This window comes from Carassius gibelio, chromosome B25, assembly GCF_023724105.1.
Source record: "Carassius gibelio isolate Cgi1373 ecotype wild population from Czech Republic chromosome B25, carGib1.2-hapl.c, whole genome shotgun sequence".
Lineage (NCBI taxonomy): Eukaryota > Metazoa > Chordata > Actinopteri > Cypriniformes > Cyprinidae > Carassius > Carassius gibelio.
This window is the reverse complement of record NC_068420.1, coordinates 20,936,809-20,956,105: the sequence shown is the minus strand read 5'-3', so window position 1 is coordinate 20,956,105 and position 19,297 is coordinate 20,936,809. Positions and strand designations below refer to the sequence as shown.

The 19,297-nt window shown below is 38.8% G+C and overlaps 5 protein-coding genes and 1 long non-coding RNA gene across 6 annotated transcripts; 1 reads left to right on the top strand and 5 right to left on the bottom strand.

Annotated features, from left to right (window-relative positions):
* Positions 1-4,671: 4,671 nt before the first annotated feature.
* Positions 4,672-5,100, bottom strand: LOC128014392 (histone H3-like). Its single transcript, XM_052597975.1, has one exon. It carries the CDS (start codon positions 5,082-5,084, stop codon positions 4,674-4,676), a length of 411 nt encoding a protein of 136 aa, XP_052453935.1. The 5' UTR covers positions 5,085-5,100; the 3' UTR covers positions 4,672-4,673.
* Positions 5,101-7,020: 1,920 nt separating this feature from the next.
* Positions 7,021-7,533, bottom strand: LOC128014398 (histone H2A-like). Its single transcript, XM_052597982.1, has one exon. It carries the CDS (start codon positions 7,480-7,482, stop codon positions 7,096-7,098), a length of 387 nt encoding a protein of 128 aa, XP_052453942.1. The 5' UTR covers positions 7,483-7,533; the 3' UTR covers positions 7,021-7,095.
* Positions 7,534-8,947: 1,414 nt separating this feature from the next.
* On the bottom strand, positions 8,948-9,405 carry LOC128014413 (histone H2B). Its single transcript, XM_052597998.1, has one exon. It carries the CDS (start codon positions 9,365-9,367, stop codon positions 8,993-8,995), a length of 375 nt encoding a protein of 124 aa, XP_052453958.1. The 5' UTR covers positions 9,368-9,405; the 3' UTR covers positions 8,948-8,992.
* Positions 9,406-10,277: 872 nt separating this feature from the next.
* Positions 10,278-10,660, bottom strand: LOC128014429 (histone H4). The gene has a single exon (XM_052598016.1). It carries the CDS (start codon positions 10,601-10,603, stop codon positions 10,292-10,294), a length of 312 nt encoding a protein of 103 aa, XP_052453976.1. The 5' UTR covers positions 10,604-10,660; the 3' UTR covers positions 10,278-10,291.
* Positions 10,661-11,116: 456 nt separating this feature from the next.
* LOC128014443 (uncharacterized) lies at positions 11,117-13,864 on the bottom strand. The gene is made up of 2 exons (XR_008183553.1): positions 13,751-13,864; positions 11,117-11,423 (listed from the first exon to the last, which is right to left on the bottom strand). It is a non-coding gene; the product is annotated as an uncharacterized LOC128014443 (long non-coding RNA).
* Positions 13,865-18,345: 4,481 nt separating this feature from the next.
* LOC128014420 (histone H4) lies at positions 18,346-18,726 on the top strand. Its single transcript, XM_052598006.1, has one exon. The coding sequence runs from the start codon at positions 18,401-18,403 to the stop codon at positions 18,710-18,712; it is 312 nt and encodes a 103-aa protein (XP_052453966.1). The 5' UTR covers positions 18,346-18,400; the 3' UTR covers positions 18,713-18,726.
* Positions 18,727-19,297: the final 571 nt, after the last annotated feature.

The window sequence follows — 19,297 nt, the reverse complement described above, 5'->3', positions numbered from 1 at the left end:
TGCCCTGTCGATCATGAAACCGATTACAGCAGTTCACAATACAGCAATACTGAACCATTTTACAAAAAATAATCAAAATTAATGACCAAATGACCAACGTTACCTAATGCCTACTATACAGTACATCTACTTCTGTACTGCGATTCCCACAATGCATTGGGACGTGACGCAACGATCCCGACCTCTATAGACTTGTGCGATATATTTCGGTGATTAATATGCACAATATTGTTATTAGATTAGATTAGATTAGATTCAACTTTATTGTCACTGCACATGTAGGTACAAGGCAACGAAATGCAGTTATCATCTAACCAGAAGTGCAATAAGCAGTAAGTACAGAATAAAGGTCTATAATATGTACAATAACTATACAGGTAAGTATTATGGACATAATTTACAGATATTAAATACTATAAGCACGATATACAGATAGGTGTACTATGAACATACTATACAGATGGGCTATGTAAAAGTGTATGTACACTATAGGCAGAACTATGAACATAATTTACAGTATTGCAATGGACAGTAAAGTGCATAGAAAAAAAATATTTCAATGTGCAAATGGATTATACAGTGTTCCTGGGTGAACAGGCAGTAGTGCAAGTAATAACAAGTTACTTTTTGCTTGTTGTGAGTAAATAAATCAGAGTGTTGAAGAGGGGGAGGAGTCTATGTGTGGTGTGGGGGGTGTTGAGGGGTGTCAGAGGGCAGAGTTCAGCAAGGAGACAGCTTTAGGGAAAAAGCTGTTCCTGAATCTTGTGGTCCTTGTCCGGAGGCTCCTGAAACGCCTTCCGGAGGGGAGGAGGTTAAACAGTTCGTGGTCAGGGTGAGAGGAGTCCTTGAGAATGCTGCGAGCTCGACGTAGACAGCGTTTCTTCTTTTCGTGGGCCCTTCTAAATACCATGATTAAATATACATCACAAATTATTCAGAATTTGGAATGCACTTTAAGAATAGTATTCCCATCAGCTTCTTAAAATGCACAACATCGCTGTATGCTGCTTGAAAGAGCACATGAGCTCCGATGTAAACAAGCATGCATGAGTAGCACATGGAGGAACACGTGAGAGACACTGAATGAAAGCACATTCACTCTCCAACAGCAGATGGCGCTAAAATGCAGCTCTTACCCTGTAAACACAGTAAATAAAGCAGCTGTTACTTTCTAAACCATATTTAAATAATCTTAAATTATTGTATATAATATAAATAACCATTCAGATTTGTGTTTTCCCTATGGTGTTTATTACACAGCCAACTACTGAAATATTTAGACTTAATAAGCTATTTATCTTCAAACATTCATTTTTTTTTTTTTTTTCATCTGGACAACAAATGCCCTAGATGTTGTTTGAAAGTGTTTTGATCTTTTATTGTTCATTCACATTTTACATTGGACCTTCATTAGTTTAACATAAACTGCCAATGAAAAAAATTATACTGAACATTCATTAATCTTAGGTATTCCAATATTTAATAACACATTGTTAAAATTGAAAGTTGCAACTATGTTATTTAATGACCTAACATGAACTAAGACTTGTATTTTTTTTAAAGGGGGTGAAATGCTCGTTTTCACTCAATATCCTGTTAATCTTGAGTACATATAGAGTAGTAGCTACTGCATCATTCATAAATCCAAAAAGTCTTAAGTTTTATTATATTCATAAGAGAAAGATAGTCTGTACCGATTTTTCCCGGAAAAACACGACCGACTGAAGGAGTGACGTGTGGGCGGAGCTAAAGAATCACGAGCGCCAGTAGGCTTTTGCGTTGAGAGCATGTGGAAACTGACATTACCGTGAGGGAAAACCCATCATCCAAAACAAACCATGGCTTACAGTCAGATTCAGCCGTTTATTTATGATCCAGAATCAGATCCAGAGGCTGAAACTGAACGAAAGCAGCAGCAGCAACGACTCGCTCCGAGCTGGGCTCGAACCCGGGTCTCTGGCATGGGAGGGGACGCACTAACTAGGAGGCAGAGATATTTTAAGCAGTTTTACTCACCACCTGTGGTTCCAACACACGATCGTGACCCTTTTTCCTTGGGATTGCATCATCCTTAAGAAATAAACGATACGCAAATCCGGCGTCAAACTGGGCCTTGTTTGTAAAACAAGCATCTTCGAAATGCAGGGAACAAACACAAACACTTGCACAACTCCGTTGATGCTCTGTAAAAATAAACTCCATCCACTGGTCCCTTAATGCTGTTTCTCTTTTGGTAATCTGTGCAGGGTTGTCTTGCCCTGGCAACCAAAAACACACTTCTTTTGTGACATTTCACGACGCTCTCGCTCTGATCAGTGAAGTCTGTTGTGCTCTCTCTGCTCTGCTATACGGGAGCGCGCTCTTCCGGCAGAAGTGCCTCAGGACCCATAGAAGGAAATTCCGCTCCATCTAACGTCACACAGAGCCATACTCGAAAAAAACTTTCCGAAACTTGTGACAAACCGGAAGGAGTATTTTGGGAACAAAAATACTCCTTCAAACATACAACTTAATTTTTGAAACTTTGTCCATGTTTAGCATGGGAATCCAACTCTTTAACAGTGTAAAAAACTCAGTATGCATGAAATAGCATTTCACCCCCCCTTTAACAAAGATTAATAACATCTATAGCAAATGTAGCTATTGCTCATTGTTTAGCTGTGCATTTATTGAATGAGCACTATGCGATGTCCGAACTGATTACACTATATATTGTGTATTGCACTGTATTTTATGTAAAATCATTTTCTATTTTAAGACTTTCTTAAAATTCGTTTTAAGTCAATTTTTAAATAAATTTTATTTTCAAGTTCTTAAATTGCTTGTTTTATTTTTGTGATTATTTTTCTTCATGATTTTTTTATTTTTACTTTCTTTTTGAATTATCATTGTGTTCGAAATGTGCTATATAAATAAACTTGCCTTGCCTTGAATGTTAATGCATTAACTAAGGTTAACTAATGAGGTCTTATTGTAAAGTGATACCTATTGGTTTTTTAGTTCTTTTGCACTTTAATGTGTAAAATATTTAACTTTTATATATTTTTTTTCTGTATTGCTTTATTGTTGTTAAGGTTTAGTTATTTTTGTTTTAAGAAAAAAAAGTTATTTAACCCGTTATACTGTATTATGAACACTTTTTAAAACAAAATTGCAATACCGTGATAATACCATATACCGTGATAAAAGCATTATCAATTAACCGCAACAAGAAAATTTGATACCGGCATATCCCTAGTTGTGTGTGTGTGTGTGTGTGTATATATATATATTAGAGGTGGGCATAGATTTTTTTTTTTTTTTATCTAGATTAATCTCACTGTGATCTTGAAATTAATCTATGGCCCTTCAACTGTCCTGAGCATCTTTTTAGGCTGGCCTCAGCCAGTCGGTTATATAAGATATCAAGGTGAAAGTAATCATAGCTTGCTTAATATAGACCCAGCTCCCAACCCAACTTTGAGAACAGATTAACGACGATATTTGTTTTATCGCCTGATAAGAGTCTTGCGTTAACGCAGCACGTTATAATGGAGTGACTCACAAAGAGTTCATGGAGGAGCTTATTGCAGAGCTCTGTGGCGTGTCACAGAAAGCAGCACCAAAACAGTCCAACACAGAACATGTGCCAATCCCAGGAGCTGAGCTGACTTCAGATCTCATAAGAAATGCTACTGTCGGTCGCCGGATCTGTGTGCATTGCAAAGCAGTGCATGGAAAGAGGTCACAAACACCTTGGAAATGCCAGGCTTGTGACGTTCATTTTTGTCTTCAGTTGAACAGAAACTGTTTCCAGGAATGGCACAAAGGTGTATTCAAATCTGGGAGCTGAAAAATGTGCTGTTTTCTCCAATTTCCATAAAAGTGTGCAGCTAAAATAAAATGTTAGAAGATTAATTTCCATATTGGCAGATCCATTGGGAAGCAGGTCATTATCTTTAATAATAAATGTGGAGTATAGAGACAGATCTCCTCCAAAGACCTGGTCACCAAGGCCATCACGACAAGACCACAGGAACCAAATGACTCCTCTGCACAGCCTGACTCCATAGCAGACTAGAATTAAACTGCCAGCTTTGTCCAGCCAGAGGAGAACCATATACTAGTTCAACACACTTTTTCCCAGTTTAATTCTGTAAATATGCTTTGAAACTATGTGCATTGTAAAAAGTGCTATATAAATAATGGTGACTTTATTATCTGAAAAGTAAACTAATGTGGTGAATTAGTAATATTAAAAATCACATGTATTTTTATTAGTGCTGGACTACGATTATTTTTTTTCTTCTAAATTGCGATTAATAGCATTATTGTCTATTATTGATCACATTAGTAAATCTCAATTTATAACATTAATGCAATTAAATCTAAAACAAGCCATTTTTCACTTTCATATATATATATATAGTGAGAGATTTCATCATATGAGTCAGTTGCTTCTCTCAGGAAAGATCGGGGCAATTCCTGTAAAATGACTATAGAAGGTAATGTAGTAAATAAGACAAGTATTGATAAATTTGAGATTAATACAGTTGAAAAATCTAAACTAGAGGATACAAAAAGTGTGCACCGAGCATGTTATGAAAAGAATTCAGGTAATTGCTTTTTGTTAAACAAATTGAAGTGGCTCTGAAAAGAGCCTTTGTGGTTTCAAGACTTGTGAAGTCAGGCGTTTAGGCGCGCTCTCCACGGATGCGGCGGGCCAGCTGGATGTCTTTGGGCATGATGGTGACTCTCTTGGCGTGGATGGCGCACAGGTTGGTGTCCTCGAACAGACCGACCAGATAAGCCTCGCTGGACTCCTGCAGGGCCATGACGGCGGAGCTCTGGAAGCGCAGGTCCGTCTTGAAGTCCTGAGCGATCTCTCGCACCAGACGCTGGAAGGGCAGCTTGCGGATCAGCAGCTCGGTGGACTTCTGGTAGCGACGGATCTCTCGCAGAGCCACGGTGCCGGGCCTGTAGCGGTGAGGCTTCTTGACGCCGCCGGTGGCCGGAGCGCTCTTACGGGCGGCTTTGGTGGCGAGCTGCTTCCTCGGGGCTTTACCTCCGGTGGATTTACGGGCGGTTTGCTTGGTTCTTGCCATTTTCTCGAGTTTCCTGTGTTGTAGAGTTGTGACGTTCGCGAACGAACCGATTCTTTTGAACGGCTCATAAACATGAACGATGGGAGCCGAGTCGCGACTGGAGAGGAGCCGTTCTTTCTATCGTTCTTTTTTCCTATGCGTGTTCATACAAATGAGCTCCGCCAGGAGACAGAACAGTTATAGGGGGAGGGGCGCACCCAGCGCAGGCCAACCCTTTATAACGTGATGATATTAGTTATTAGTTGTGCATGCATTTACATTGCATTTTGTGTTCATTTAAAACTTATTTTAAAATCATTAAAAATGTTCTTTTGTGATACTGTACTTGTATAGAAATGTTTCACTAAAAGCTGTTTTCCACAGACATTCATTGCAGCCCACTTTGTTATTGTTCATTGACTTGAAGGGGCTGATGTCCTATTTGCAAAGTTTACAGTAGTAATAGTATGTAGACATTTCCATTTTATTTATTCTAATTTTATCTACTTAAAAAAAAAATTAGTTTTCTATCAAAATGTTCTTGTGTGATAACAATGTTCTTGTGTGGAAGTGTTTGTAGTAAAAGCTGTTTTGCACAGAAATTCATTGCAGCCGGCTTTGTTTTTTATGTTTATTTGTGAGTAGGTATTGTATGAATAACATAAGTCAACGTAGTTTTACACACACACACACACACACACACACACACACACTTTGTACTAAAGGTAAATCAAAATAATGATGTCACTGTCTAAGCAGAGGGATTTGTGCAACCCTATGGAATATAGTCGACACATGAGAAATGAGGTAATAATCAATATTTCAGAATAATTCAAACTCAGATATTGGTGTGTGATATCTGAGCTTTAATTATTTGACTACAAATCTCACCTCATAATACCTCATAATATTTCCAGGATAAACTGAGATGCTCCCAAGCTGGCTTCTTAAAACTGACTAAATATTTAAAAAGAGCCAAAAGAGCCATTCTTTTGAACGGCTCTTTGAAAGGAACGGATCGCGAAGATCCGGATCCCCTCAAAGAGCCATAAATCCCATCACTACTGTGTTGATCTCTTCAACAGAATGATCAGACGCTTTTGCAGGGGATTTTTAATATCTCCTGCAGCATTGGGCGGTGCGTCCCCGGCGGCATTGGATTGGCTATTGTGTTTACGTCACAGCGCGAGGCGGCCAATGACAGTGCGTTTCCTGTTTTCGAACAGACAGCAACAGTCTGGGTTTCCCGCTCAAAAGTTCTCCAGTCCCTCATGACCCTTTTTTGTTTCCTTTTACAAATATGATCATCAAAAGGCCGATGTTAGTCAGATGTAATTTACACTACACGTGACAGTGGGGTGAAGAATGTTACCATAAATGTTTTAAAATGGTCAATTATCTTCCTTATTGCAGTGACACGTTTTTTTTGTTTTTTTGTTTTCATTTGAGGATCATTTTGTGTTGCTCCACTAACACTTGAATTGAGTACACAGTACAAAATAATAAAAAATCTAAAAACACATCTCTTCCGTCTTTATGTTACCTTCTATTCTAACTCTATTCTTAAAAATATATACAAAATCTAACTAGCTTTCTAATCTTTTTGTATTGTTTTCATTTATTAAACAATCACCAAAGGCAAAAAAGACCTCGAACACTAGCTTGCTCTATTCTTTTTCCATTCTGTCCGTTGCTACAGCAAACATATGTGCTTCATTAATATAACCGAAACTCGTCATAGCACTTGTGCATCATTGCGCTTTTGATTACTTCCATAGTCTTTATTTGTGAGTCGCTTTAGCATGAGATAAACGCGTGCCAGATGTGGGCCGGTTCTGGGACGAAACTGCTTGCTGTATGGGTCCGCTACAGGACTGAATATAAACCGTATCAATTCGCTCAACACTCGTGTGTTCTTTAGATACACATGTAAAAGAAATAAAGAGGTACACATGTATATTGTCAAGCTGCTCTTTAAGGGGAAGTGTGTGGCTCTGAAAAGAGCCTTTGTGAGTGTTGTGTTCTCTCGTGTTCACTTGGTTTTGGCGGGTTTCTCGGTCTTCTTGGGCAGCAGCACGGCCTGGATGTTGGGCAGCACGCCGCCCTGAGCGATGGTCACTCCGCCCAGGAGTTTGTTGAGCTCCTCGTCGTTGCGCACCGCCAGCTGCAGGTGACGGGGGATGATGCGGGTCTTCTTGTTGTCCCGAGCGGCGTTTCCGGCCAGCTCCAGGATCTCAGCCGTCAGATACTCGAGCACAGCGGCCAGATACACCGGAGCACCGGCACCGACGCGCTCGCCGTAATTCCCTTTGCGGAGAAGTCTGTGAACACGACCGACGGGGAACTGCAGACCTGCTCTGGAGGAGCGAGTCTTAGCCTTCGCCCTGGCCTTCCCGCCGGTTTTACCTCTGCCGCTCATTATTCAACTATTGTTGTATAAACTGCAAATCAACGCAGACATGTTGGAGTCGTGGTTTGCCGATCGGTTTATAAGAGACTGCGATCGTCGTCTATTGGTCAGAATCTGTCACAGCTGTAAACCAATCACTGAAAGCCCCTCAAAACTCCAAGCCCCGCCCCTCTCTACCACGCTTTCCTTTTAATGTTGTAAAAAATAAAAATATTATACACGCAGAAAACGAATATGCATTTATTTGCAAATAAAACACGTGATTAAGTACAACATATGATAAAATAACGGCAAGATAACAAATGTATAAGATCACACGTTCACAAAGTTTGATAAAAACGGTTGCTCTTGATGTTCCTTTCAAATCAAGTCTGTATTGAATAGCACTCCTTTCAATAATGTTTAATCGGAAATTTTATCCAGCAATCTGTTCAGTGCTTTAAGTGGGTCGGTAATCAGTACCGCAACTTCCAAATATAGCGCTTGAGCGTACCGCCACCTCTCCGTGCGCCCAAAACGTGCTTTTAGCGTACCGGTACGCTCATTTGGACATCTGTTTTAATAGAGGTTTTATTCCTTTGCCTGCGCTGCCGGTTTTCAGAGCGCCCTTCACAATTCACGTCCCACCGAGAGCAGAGACTACCCCTACAGCCTTGAGTTTTACAAGTGAAAAGCGCGTGCATCGCTTTCGCCGTGTGAAACGCGCTCACTCGGCTCGGTAAAAATACAAATACAGTGAATAACACTTGATATGCTCTCCTGGCTCAGAGTACTAAAAGAACACGGTCAGAATCAGATGACTCGCTGGCTGACACCCCACCAAGCCTGAATGATATCGCTGCAGGTCAGACGCAAGCTAATGAAGTATTGCAGTAGCTCTTTCTAGGGGTATTTTTTCAAAATCCTTTTGCACATTTTATTTATGTTCAGTAGCTCTTTCTAGCGCTGCTCAAGCAAATCCAAAAACTAATAAAAGGATTTTTTTTTTTTTTTTTTTTTTATAAGGTCGTCTGTTGGCTGCTGGATGTAAAACCCCTTCAATATAGTATGTTGTTACCTCGGGATGGGATCAAATATATACACACACACACACACACACTTAAAGCACTGAATCTGTAATCACGACGCAATCAATGGAAACTTTTAATATACCGTACATTTATTTTAGACTCCATTGTGTTAAATAAAAAAAAAAAAAAAAAAAACACTTTATATACTCTTAAATGCCCAAAAAGCATTGAAATCAAAGTCATCAGAATCATAGAATTACACAGAAGAACAAATCAAGCCCATTGGTCACATACAGAGTTCAAACCCCAAATTACCTTAGTCTTTTACAGAACTATCTCAAAAACCGTTACCACCGTGATATAGGACTGCGGTGTAGAACAACGGGTCTTATCGGCCAAATATGCATACTTTAGATATAGCCAATGACTATTATATACTGTAAGCTCTTTAAGTGATGAGATGGGTGGCTCTTAAAAGAGCCTTTGGGTCTCGGAGTCGGATCGGAGATCTACTTGGAGCTGGTGTACTTGGTGACGGCCTTGGTGCCCTCAGACACGGCGTGTTTGGCCAGCTCTCCGGGCAGCAGCAGACGCACGGCGGTCTGGATCTCTCTCGAGGTGATGGTGGAGCGCTTGTTGTAGTGAGCGAGACGAGACGACTCACCGGCGATGCGCTCGAAGATGTCGTTGACGAAAGAGTTCATGATCCCCATCGCCTTCGAAGAGATGCCGGTGTCAGGATGGACCTGCTTCAGCACTTTGTACACGTAGATAGCGTAGCTCTCCTTCCTGGACTTTCTGCGCTTCTTTCCTCCTTTAGCGGCGGTCTTGGTGACGGCCTTCTTGGAGCCCTTCTTAGGAGCGGACTTCGCTGGTTCAGGCATGTTAGTTCAAGGTAAGTAGAACAACACAATAAGTGTTTAAAATCATTGACCCGGGATTTATGGAATGCTCATGCTAATTTAAGAGGGCTGGCTGCTGTTCCCTGATTGGGTCTTTCGCACAATGAATAACAGAAACATATTTCATTGGTTAGAAATCGGCGGGCTGGACAGTAACATCAACCAATCACAGCCTTCTAAATCTGACTGCTTCCGGTCTCCTCCCACACACGCTTCTTTGTCTCACTTTCCCGCTCAAAACGTGTGATAAACACAACGATTAAGGAGATAAATTAAATATTTTCATTGTTTTGCACAATAAATTAACACGACTTCCATTTAATATTAACCTGTTTAATCCCCAAAAAATCTGTCAAAAAATGTCATATATAATAGATCAGTGGTCTGAATTAGTTTCCAGCTCAAGATGTCTGTGATAAGCACGCAAATTAAGAACAAAAATAACCATTTTCGATGTTTTGTACATTACATTAACACGGCTTTCATTTAATATTAACTCGTTTAATCACAAATTTGTTCCCATATATCAACACATCCAAATTATAAGTAACCCCTTGAAATATTTTCTTTATGGAATGTCACAACTGTGACCAGTGAGAAAACGTTTGTACTGAATTAACACATTTCTGCAGTCATTAAAATGTTATGTATCTTAGCCCAGCTGTTTTAAACTGTTCTGTCACATCATAGGTTTGTCATTATGCATGATAATCCTTATATAACAAAATCACACGGGTTAAAAGCAGTTAAAACACCAATAAAATTATCTCAAATCGATATATTTAACAGTTGGCTCAGATGATGTGTGTGTATAATCGTTAGTTTGCAAGATATTAATGTACTCTCTTTGAAGACGTGGGTGGCTCTTAAAAGAGCCTTTGTGGTTTTCTGCTAACACGGACGCGTTTATCCTCCGAAGCCGTACAGAGTGCGTCCCTGTCGCTTCAGCGCGTACACGACGTCCATGGCGGTGACGGTCTTTCTCTTGGCGTGCTCGGTGTAGGTCACGGCATCGCGGATCACGTTCTCCAGGAACACCTTCAGCACACCGCGGGTCTCCTCGTAGATCAGACCGGAGATACGCTTGACCCCGCCGCGGCGAGCGAGACGACGGATGGCGGGTTTGGTGATGCCCTGGATGTTATCCCGCAGAACTTTACGGTGACGCTTAGCGCCTCCTTTCCCGAGCCCTTTACCTCCTTTGCCTCTTCCGGACATTACTACAGATCTCCAAGCTGCTACGTTGTACGATAGAACGTGTAAAAGCGGACAGTGCGCGAGAAGAACTTTGGAGTAGTCTACAGGACCTAGTTGAAGCACACGAAGGCGGAGTTATTGCTTTCTCTTTCTCCCTGAAAGAGAAAGCAATAGGATACAAACGTCTCTTAACAGGGTTAGCCGCACTTGCTTAAGTTAAAGTCACTTAAAGTCAGCTGTATTTGTCAACATTAGTGTACTAACAAGAACAAATAACCTACAACTGTATTTTTATTAACTAACAAAGTTTAATAAAAACCGTATCAAATGTATTGCTCATAGTTAATGTTAGTTAATACATCAGTCAACAAATCAAACTTTATTGTAAAGTGTTACACTAGAAAACTAGGTTTTGCCTGATAGAGGAATATTTGTAAAAAAAAAAAAAAAAAACTAATGAATTAAAATTTTTTTTAGAAGAGTTTAGTAACCTTGTTTTAAGCGACATTAACCAATTAAGCAAACAGACACAGCTTTATCCACTAAAACATTTATTTAGCTTTCAGTTTCATTCACCAATTCAAGTAAAAAGATAGATAGATAGATAGATAGATAGATAGATAGATAGATAGATAGATAGATAAACCACTCATTCATTCATTCATTCTGTAGTAGCAGTCCATAGAACAGAATCCAGCAAACTCTTCGTCTGAATAGAAAGCTGTGAAGATCCCTTCTTTCCAAGACCACAGTATCTACAGCATCACACATCTGCTGAGCTCCAGCTCCACTCTGTGTGTCTTCCTCACATCTGGACTGACAGACTTCCAGTCAACCATACCTACACGAGAGAAAAACAAATGTTGAGAGGTTCAAAAAAGAAGTAACCAATAAGTAGAATAAAATATCCAATAAAAAAAGGAGCGCAAGTGTCAGAGAGTGCAAGTCTGCAGCCAGACCCTTCTCCATTATATTATAATACAACTGTACTACTGACTCTTCACTGAGTAACAAAAGTACATATGCTTCCTGTGCATGTTTCATAAAAGAATGGAATAAAAAAAAAAAAGTTGAGTGGCACTCATCTATACCACAGGTTATACTAATATTTACATTTACATTTATTCATTTAGCAGACGCTTTTATTCAAATCGACTTACAAATGAGGACAATGGAAGCAATCAAAAACAACAAAAAGAGCAATGATATATAAGAGCTATAACAAGTCTCAGTTAGCTTAACACAGTACACGTAGCAAGGGCTTTTTAAATAATATAATAAATAAATATTATTATTTATTTATTAAATAATTTATTGCCATTTCTCCTGCAGTTATACATGCACTCACTCACATCATCAACACTTCCCTCCACACTGGTGTTTTCCCCTCATCATTTAGACAGGCACGTATAACTCCACTACTTAAGAAACCCAACCCCATCCCATCTCTTTTAGAGAACTACAGACCAGTTTCTCTTCTTCCTTTCATTGCAAAAACACTTGAAAGAGCTGTGTTCAAACAAGTCTCTACATTTCTCACACACAACAATCTCCTTGACAGCAACCAATCTGGCTTCAGAAGTGGACATTCAACTGAGACGGCCTTGCTCTCAGTTGTTGAAGCACTAAGACTGGCAAGAGCACAATCCAAATCTTCAGTACTTATCCTGCTTGATCTGTCCGCTGCTTTTGACACGGTTAACCACCAGATCCTCCTATCAACCCTACTGGTAAAAGGCATCTCAGGAACCACACTTCAATGGTTTGAGTCTTACCTATCAGATAGGTCCTTCAAAGTATCTTGGAGAGGTGAGGTGTCCAAGTCTCAACATCTAACTACTGGGGTGCCTCAGGGCTCAGTTCTTGGACCTCTTCTCTTCTCTGTCTACATCGCATCATTAGGTTCTGTCATTCAGAAACATGGCTTTTCATACCACTGCTATGCTGATGACACTCAACTCTACCTCTCATTCCATCCTGATGATCCGACGGTTGCTATTCGCATCTCAGCTTGTCTAACAGACATTTCTTCCTCGATGATGGACCATCACCTTCAACTCAACCTTGCCAAGAAAGAACTGCTTGTGATTCCAGCAAACCCATCGTTCCATCACAATTTCACCATCAAGTTAGGCACTTCAACCATAACTCCTTCAAAAACAGCTAGAAGCCTTGGAGTTATGATTGATGATCAGCTGACTTTCTCAGACCACAATGCTAAAACTGTCAGATCCTTCAGATTTGCTTTATTCAACATCAATTTGCACTGGCTTCCAATAGCTGCTCGCATAAAATTCAAGGCATTGATGTTTGCCTACAAAACTACCACTGGCTCTGCACCCATTTACCTAAATTTGTTACTTCAGACTTATATGCCCTCTAGAAGCTTGCGTTCTTTAAGTGAACGTCGCTTGATTGTGCCATCCCAAAGAAGCACAAAGTCACTTTTACAGACTTTTAAATTAAATGTTTCCTCCTGGTAGAATGACCGCCCCAACTCAATCCGAGCAGCTGAGTCCTTAGCCATCTTCAAGAGTCGGATTAAAACACATCTCTTCCATCTTTATTTGACCCTCTAACTTTAACACTCACAATTCAAATTCTATTCTTAAAAAATCTAACTACCTTTCTAATCTTTTCGTATTTTATTTTTCTTTTAATTTATTATGCAATTATGCATATATATATATATATATATATATATATATATATATATATATATATATATATATATATATATATATATATATATATATATATATGTGTGTGTGTGTGTGTGTGTGTGTGTGTGTTTATGTGTAACTAGCTTGCTCTATTCTTTTTTTATTCTATCTGTTTTCTTTTTATTTATTATATTATTTAAAATCCCATGCTACGTGTACTGTTAATCTAACTGAGACTTGTTATAGCACTTACATATCATTGCTCTTTTTGTTGTTTTTGATTGCTTCCACTGTCTTCATCTGTAAGCGTCTGTTAAATGAATAAATGTAAATGTAAATGTAAATAGAAAACAGATAGAATAGAAAAAGAATAGAGCAAGTGATTTGGTTAATGTGCATTAACTTCGAAACAGTGAATGTCCTTCGAGTGCACTTTGGGCAATGGTACAGTCAATGCATGATGATCTAATAAAAGAGGCTAATGATTCAAAGTAAAGTTACTGACAGTGCTTGTCTCCATCTTCTAATGTTGATAATGTCCCTCTGAAGGAAAGTCAGTGTCTTTCTCATGTGTGGTGGATATGCAATGTTGAAAGCAGAATACATCCACAAGGCTGTTATGAAGGCTTTATCAAGGCTGGTGCACTGACAAACATCTGTTCCATCTTCTGTCACCACACTGAGTGAGCCCTCGAACTATGATTGACATTTTACAGTCAGTATCCATCAGGTGCACGGTAGGAAAGGTGTAGCCGGGTCCCCCTTTCATAAAATAAATCAATAAAAATAATAATAATAAGAAAATAAGAAAAAAAGTTTGTTGAGACAAACTTTAAGTTGGCTTGAGAAAGCCTGACCAGAAAGTTTGAAGAAGTTTAAAGAAGTTAGAAGTTTATAATTTAAAGTTAGATTGATAGATTAGTTGAAAGAAAGAAAGATATATTAGTTAGAAAGAATGACACATAGATTAGTTAGAAAGAATGATATAGATTAGTTTAAAAGAAAAAATTATAGATAGATTAGTTTGACAGAAAGAATGCATGCAACTAACATGTTTCTAGCATGATTAGCAAGTTACTAGCACGTTGTTAGCATAACTAGCATGTCGCTAGCATGTTTCTAGCATGATTAACATGCTGCTAGCATGTTGCTAGCATGTTTCTAGCATGATTAGCAAGTTACTAGCATTTTGTTAGAATGACTAGCATGTTGCTAGCATGTTTCTAGCATGACTAGCATGTTTCTAGCATGATTAGCATGTTGATAACATATTGTTATCATGACTAACATGTTGCTAGTATATTTCTAGCATGATTAGCATTTGACTAAAATGTCGCTAGCATGTTTCTAACATGTTGTAAACATGTTTCTAGCATGATTAGCATGCGACTAGCATGTTGCTAGCATGATTACCTTGTCGCTAGCATGTCGCTAGCATGTTTCTAGCATGATTAACATGCAACTAGCATGTTGCTAGCATGATTTTACCATGATTAGCATTCCTAGCATTATTAGCATATTGCTAGCATTTTTCTAGCATGACTAGCATGCGACTATTATGTTGCTAGCATGATTAGCATGTTGTTAACATTGTTTCTAACATGATTACCATGGGACTAGCATGTTGCTAGCATTATTTTACCATGATTAGCATGTTGCTAGCATGTTTCTAGCATGATTAGCATAGCATTGCTTTGCTAGCATGATTAGCATGTTGTTAGCATTGTTTCTAACATTATTAGCATGGGACTAGCATGTTGCTAGCATGATTTTACCATGATTAGCATGTTGCTAGCATGTTTCTAGCATGATTATCATATTGTTAGCATGTCGCTAGAATTTTGTTAGCATGTTTCTAGCATGATTAGCATGCGACTAACATGTTGCTAGCATGATTAGCGTGTTGTTAACATGTTTCTAACATGATTAGCATGGGACAAGCATGTTGCTAGCATGATTTTACCATGATTAGGATGTTGCTAGCATGTTTCTAGCATGATTAACATGTTGCTAGCATGTCGCTAACATGTTTCTAGCATGATTAACATGTTTCTAGCATGAGACTAGCATGCGACTAGCATGTTGCTAACATGATTAGCATGTTGCTAGGATGTTTCTAGCATGACTAGCATGCGACTAGCATGTTGCTAGCTATAGTAAACCACAATTTACCATGTTCAAGTATGATTTAATGATTCTAGTCTGATTTAGCATAGTTTACCACGATTTACCGTAATTTACCATGATTTACTACAGTATACCACAATTTACCATGTTCAAATAAGATTTACTGATTCTAGCCTGATTTAGCATAGTTTACCACGATTTACCATAGTTTACCATGATTTACCATAGTTTACCATTATTTACCACGATTTACCATAGTTTCCCATGATTTACTATAGTATACCACGATTTACCATGTTCAAGTATGATTTACTGATTCTAGCATGATTTACCATAGTTTAGCATGATATAGTTTACCATGATTTTCCATGATTTACCATAGTTTACCATGATTTACTATAGTATACCACGATTTACCATGTTCAAGAATGATTTACTGATTCTAGCATGATTTATCATAGTTTACCATGATTTATGATCTATGATAGATAGATAGATAGATAGATAGATAGATAGATAGATAGATAGATAGATAGATAGATAGATAGATAGATAGATAGATAGATAGATAACTCAAACCAGTCTGAAAAGATATAGCACACCAAGTCAGAACAGTATGAAGGTCTGACCCGAGTTTGGAGTATGTAGCTTAGACGGTCTAGGAGGAGTTAGTGTCCAAATATTTTCTGGCCAGATTCTGTTGCATTCTCTTTGGCTCAGACGGTGTAGCTACATACACTGCAAAACTGCAGAAACAATCAGAAGCTAATGTAATGTGATATAGGTTTTTTTTTTTTTTTTTTACTATACTCACTCCAGCAGGTGTCCTTAAGTATGTGTATTTTTTGAGTACATCCTCCACAGACATTCCTTCAGGAGAATGGTCCTGCCGTGTGGTCTTTGACTGTATGAAGATCAATGCACAATCTGTAGACGATTAGACAAAATAAAAAAACTCTAATTTGGAGTTTGTTTCTACCTTTCTGCTAGGTATCCAACTAGGTATCCGAAATGTCTGTTAGACAAGCTGAGATGCGAATAGCAACCGTCGGATCATCAGGATGGAATGAGAGGTAGAGTTGAGTGTCATCAGCATAGCAGTGGTATGAAAAGCCATGTTTCTGAATGACAGAACCTAATGATGCGATGTAGACAGAGAAGAGAAGAGGTCCAAGAACTGAGCCCTGAGGCACCCCAGTAGTTAGATGTTGAGACTTGGACACCTCACCTCTCCAAGATACTTTGAAGGACCTATCTGATAGGTAAGACTCAAACCATTGAAGTGTGGTTCCTGAGATGCCTTTTACCAGTAGGGTTGATAGGAGGATCTGGTGGTTAACCGTGTCAAAAGCAGCGGACAGATCAAGCAGGATAAGTACTGAAGATTTGGATTGTGCTCTTGCCAGTCTTAGTGCTTCAACAACTGAGAGCAAGGCCGTCTCAGTTGAATGTCCACTTCTGAAGCCAGATTGGTTGCTGTCAAGGAGATTGTTGTGTGTGAGAAATGTAGAGACTTGTTTGAACACAGCTCTTTCAAGTGTTTTTGCAATGAAAGGAAGAAGAGAAACTGGTCTGTAGTTCTCTAAAAGAGATGGGATGGGGTTGGGTTTCTTAAGTAGTGGAGTTATACGTGCCTGTCTAAATGATGAGGGGAAAACACCAGTGTGGAGGGAAGTGTTGATGATGTGAGTGAGTGCATGTATAACTGCAGGAGAAATGGCAATAAATTATTTAATAAATAAATAATAATATTTATTTATTATATTATTTAAAAAGCCCTTGCTACGTGTACTGTGTTAAGCTAACTGAGACTTGTTATAGCTCTTATATATCATTGCTCTTTTTGTTGTTTTTGATTGCTTCCATTGTCCTCATTTGTAAGTCGATTTGAATAAAAGCGTCTGCTAAATGAATAAATGTAAATGTAAATATTAGTATAACCTGTGGTATAGATGAGTGCCACTCAACTTTTTTTTTTTTATTCCATTCTTTTATGAAACATGCACAGGAAGCATATGTACTTTTGTTACTCAGTGAAGAGTCAGTAGTACAGTTGTATTATAATATAATGGAGAAGGGTCTGGCTGCAGACTTGCACTCTCTGACACTTGCGCTCCTTTTTTTATTGGATATTTTATTCTACTTATTGGTTACTTCTTTTTTGAACCTCTCAACATTTGTTTTTCTCTCGTGTAGGTATGGTTGACTGGAAGTCTGTCAGTCCAGATGTGAGGAAGACACACAGAGTGGAGCTGGAGCTCAGCAGATGTGTGATGCTGTAGATACTGTGGTCTTGGAAAGAAGGGATCTTCACAGCTTTCTATTCAGACGAAGAGTTTGCTGGATTCTGTTCTATGGACTGCTACTACAGAATGAATGAATGAATGAGTGGTTTATCTATCTATCTATCTATCTATCTATCTATCTATCTATCTATCTATCTATCTATCTATCTATCTTTTTACTTGAATTGGTGAATGAAACTGAAAGCTAAATAAATGTTTTAGTGGATAAAGCTGTGTCTGTTTGCTTAATTGGTTAATGTCGCTTAAAACAAGGTTACTAAACTCTTCTAAAAAAAATTTTAATTCATTAGTTTTTTTTTTTTTTTTTTACAAATATTCCTCTATCAGGCAAAACCTAGTTTTCTAGTGTAACACTTTACAATAAAGTTTGATTTGTTGACTGATGTATTAACTAACATTAACTATGAGCAATACATTTGATACGGTTTTTATTAAACTTTGTTAGTTAATAAAAATACAGTTGTAGGTTATTTGTTCTTGTTAGTACACTAATGTTGACAAATACAGCTGACTTTAAGTGACTTTAACTTAAGCAAGTGCGGCTAACCCTGTTAAGAGACGTTTGTATCCTATTGCTTTCTCTTTCAGGGAGAAAGAGAAAGCAATAACTCCGCCTTCGTGTGCTTCAACTAGGTCCTGTAGACTACTCCAAAGTTCTTCTCGCGCACTGTCCGCTTTTACACGTTCTATCGTACAACGTAGCAGCTTGGAGATCTGTAGTAATGTCCGGAAGAGGCAAAGGAGGTAAAGGGCTCGGGAAAGGAGGCGCTAAGCGTCACCGTAAAGTTCTGCGGGATAACATCCAGGGCATCACCAAACCCGCCATCCGTCGTCTCGCTCGCCGCGGCGGGGTCAAGCGTATCTCCGGTCTGATCTACGAGGAGACCCGCGGTGTGCTGAAGGTGTTCCTGGAGAACGTGATCCGCGATGCCGTGACCTACACCGAGCACGCCAAGAGAAAGACCGTCACCGCCATGGACGTCGTGTACGCGCTGAAGCGACAGGGACGCACTCTGTACGGCTTCGGAGGATAAACGCGTCCGTGTTAGCAGAAAACCACAAAGGCTCTTTTAAGAGCCACCCACGTCTTCAAAGAGAGTACATTAATATCTTGCAAACTAACGATTATACACACACATCATCTGAGCCAACTGTTAAATATATCGATTTGAGATAATTTTATTGGTGTTTTAACTGCTTTTAACCCGTGTGATTTTGTTATATAAGGATTATCATGCATAATGACAAACCTATGATGTGACAGAACAGTTTAAAACAGCTGGGCTAAGATACATAACATTTTAATGACTGCAGAAATGTGTTAATTCAGTACAAACGTTTTCTCACTGGTCACAGTTGTGACATTCCATAAAGAAAATATTTCAAGGGGTTACTTATAATTTGGATGTGTTGATATATGGGAACAAATTTGTGATTAAACGAGTTAATATTAAATGAAAGCCGTGTTAATGTAATGTACAAAACATCGAAAATGGTTATTTTTGTTCTTAATTTGCGTGCTTATCACAGACATCTTGAGCTGGAAACTAATTCAGACCACTGATCTATTATATATGACATTTTTTGACAGATTTTTTGGGGATTAAACAGGTTAATAT

Excerpts from the sequence above, each read along its gene's own strand:
- LOC128014429 (XM_052598016.1), bottom strand. The coding sequence starts at position 10,603 with ATGTCCGGAAGAGGCAAAGGAGGTAAAGGGCTCGGGAAAGGAGGCGCT.
- LOC128014392 (XM_052597975.1), bottom strand. The coding sequence starts at position 5,084 with ATGGCAAGAACCAAGCAAACCGCCCGTAAATCCACCGGAGGTAAAGCC.
- LOC128014413 (XM_052597998.1), bottom strand. The coding sequence starts at position 9,367 with ATGCCTGAACCAGCGAAGTCCGCTCCTAAGAAGGGCTCCAAGAAGGCC.
- LOC128014398 (XM_052597982.1), bottom strand. The coding sequence starts at position 7,482 with ATGAGCGGCAGAGGTAAAACCGGCGGGAAGGCCAGGGCGAAGGCTAAG.
- LOC128014420 (XM_052598006.1), top strand. The coding sequence starts at position 18,401 with ATGTCCGGAAGAGGCAAAGGAGGTAAAGGGCTCGGGAAAGGAGGCGCT.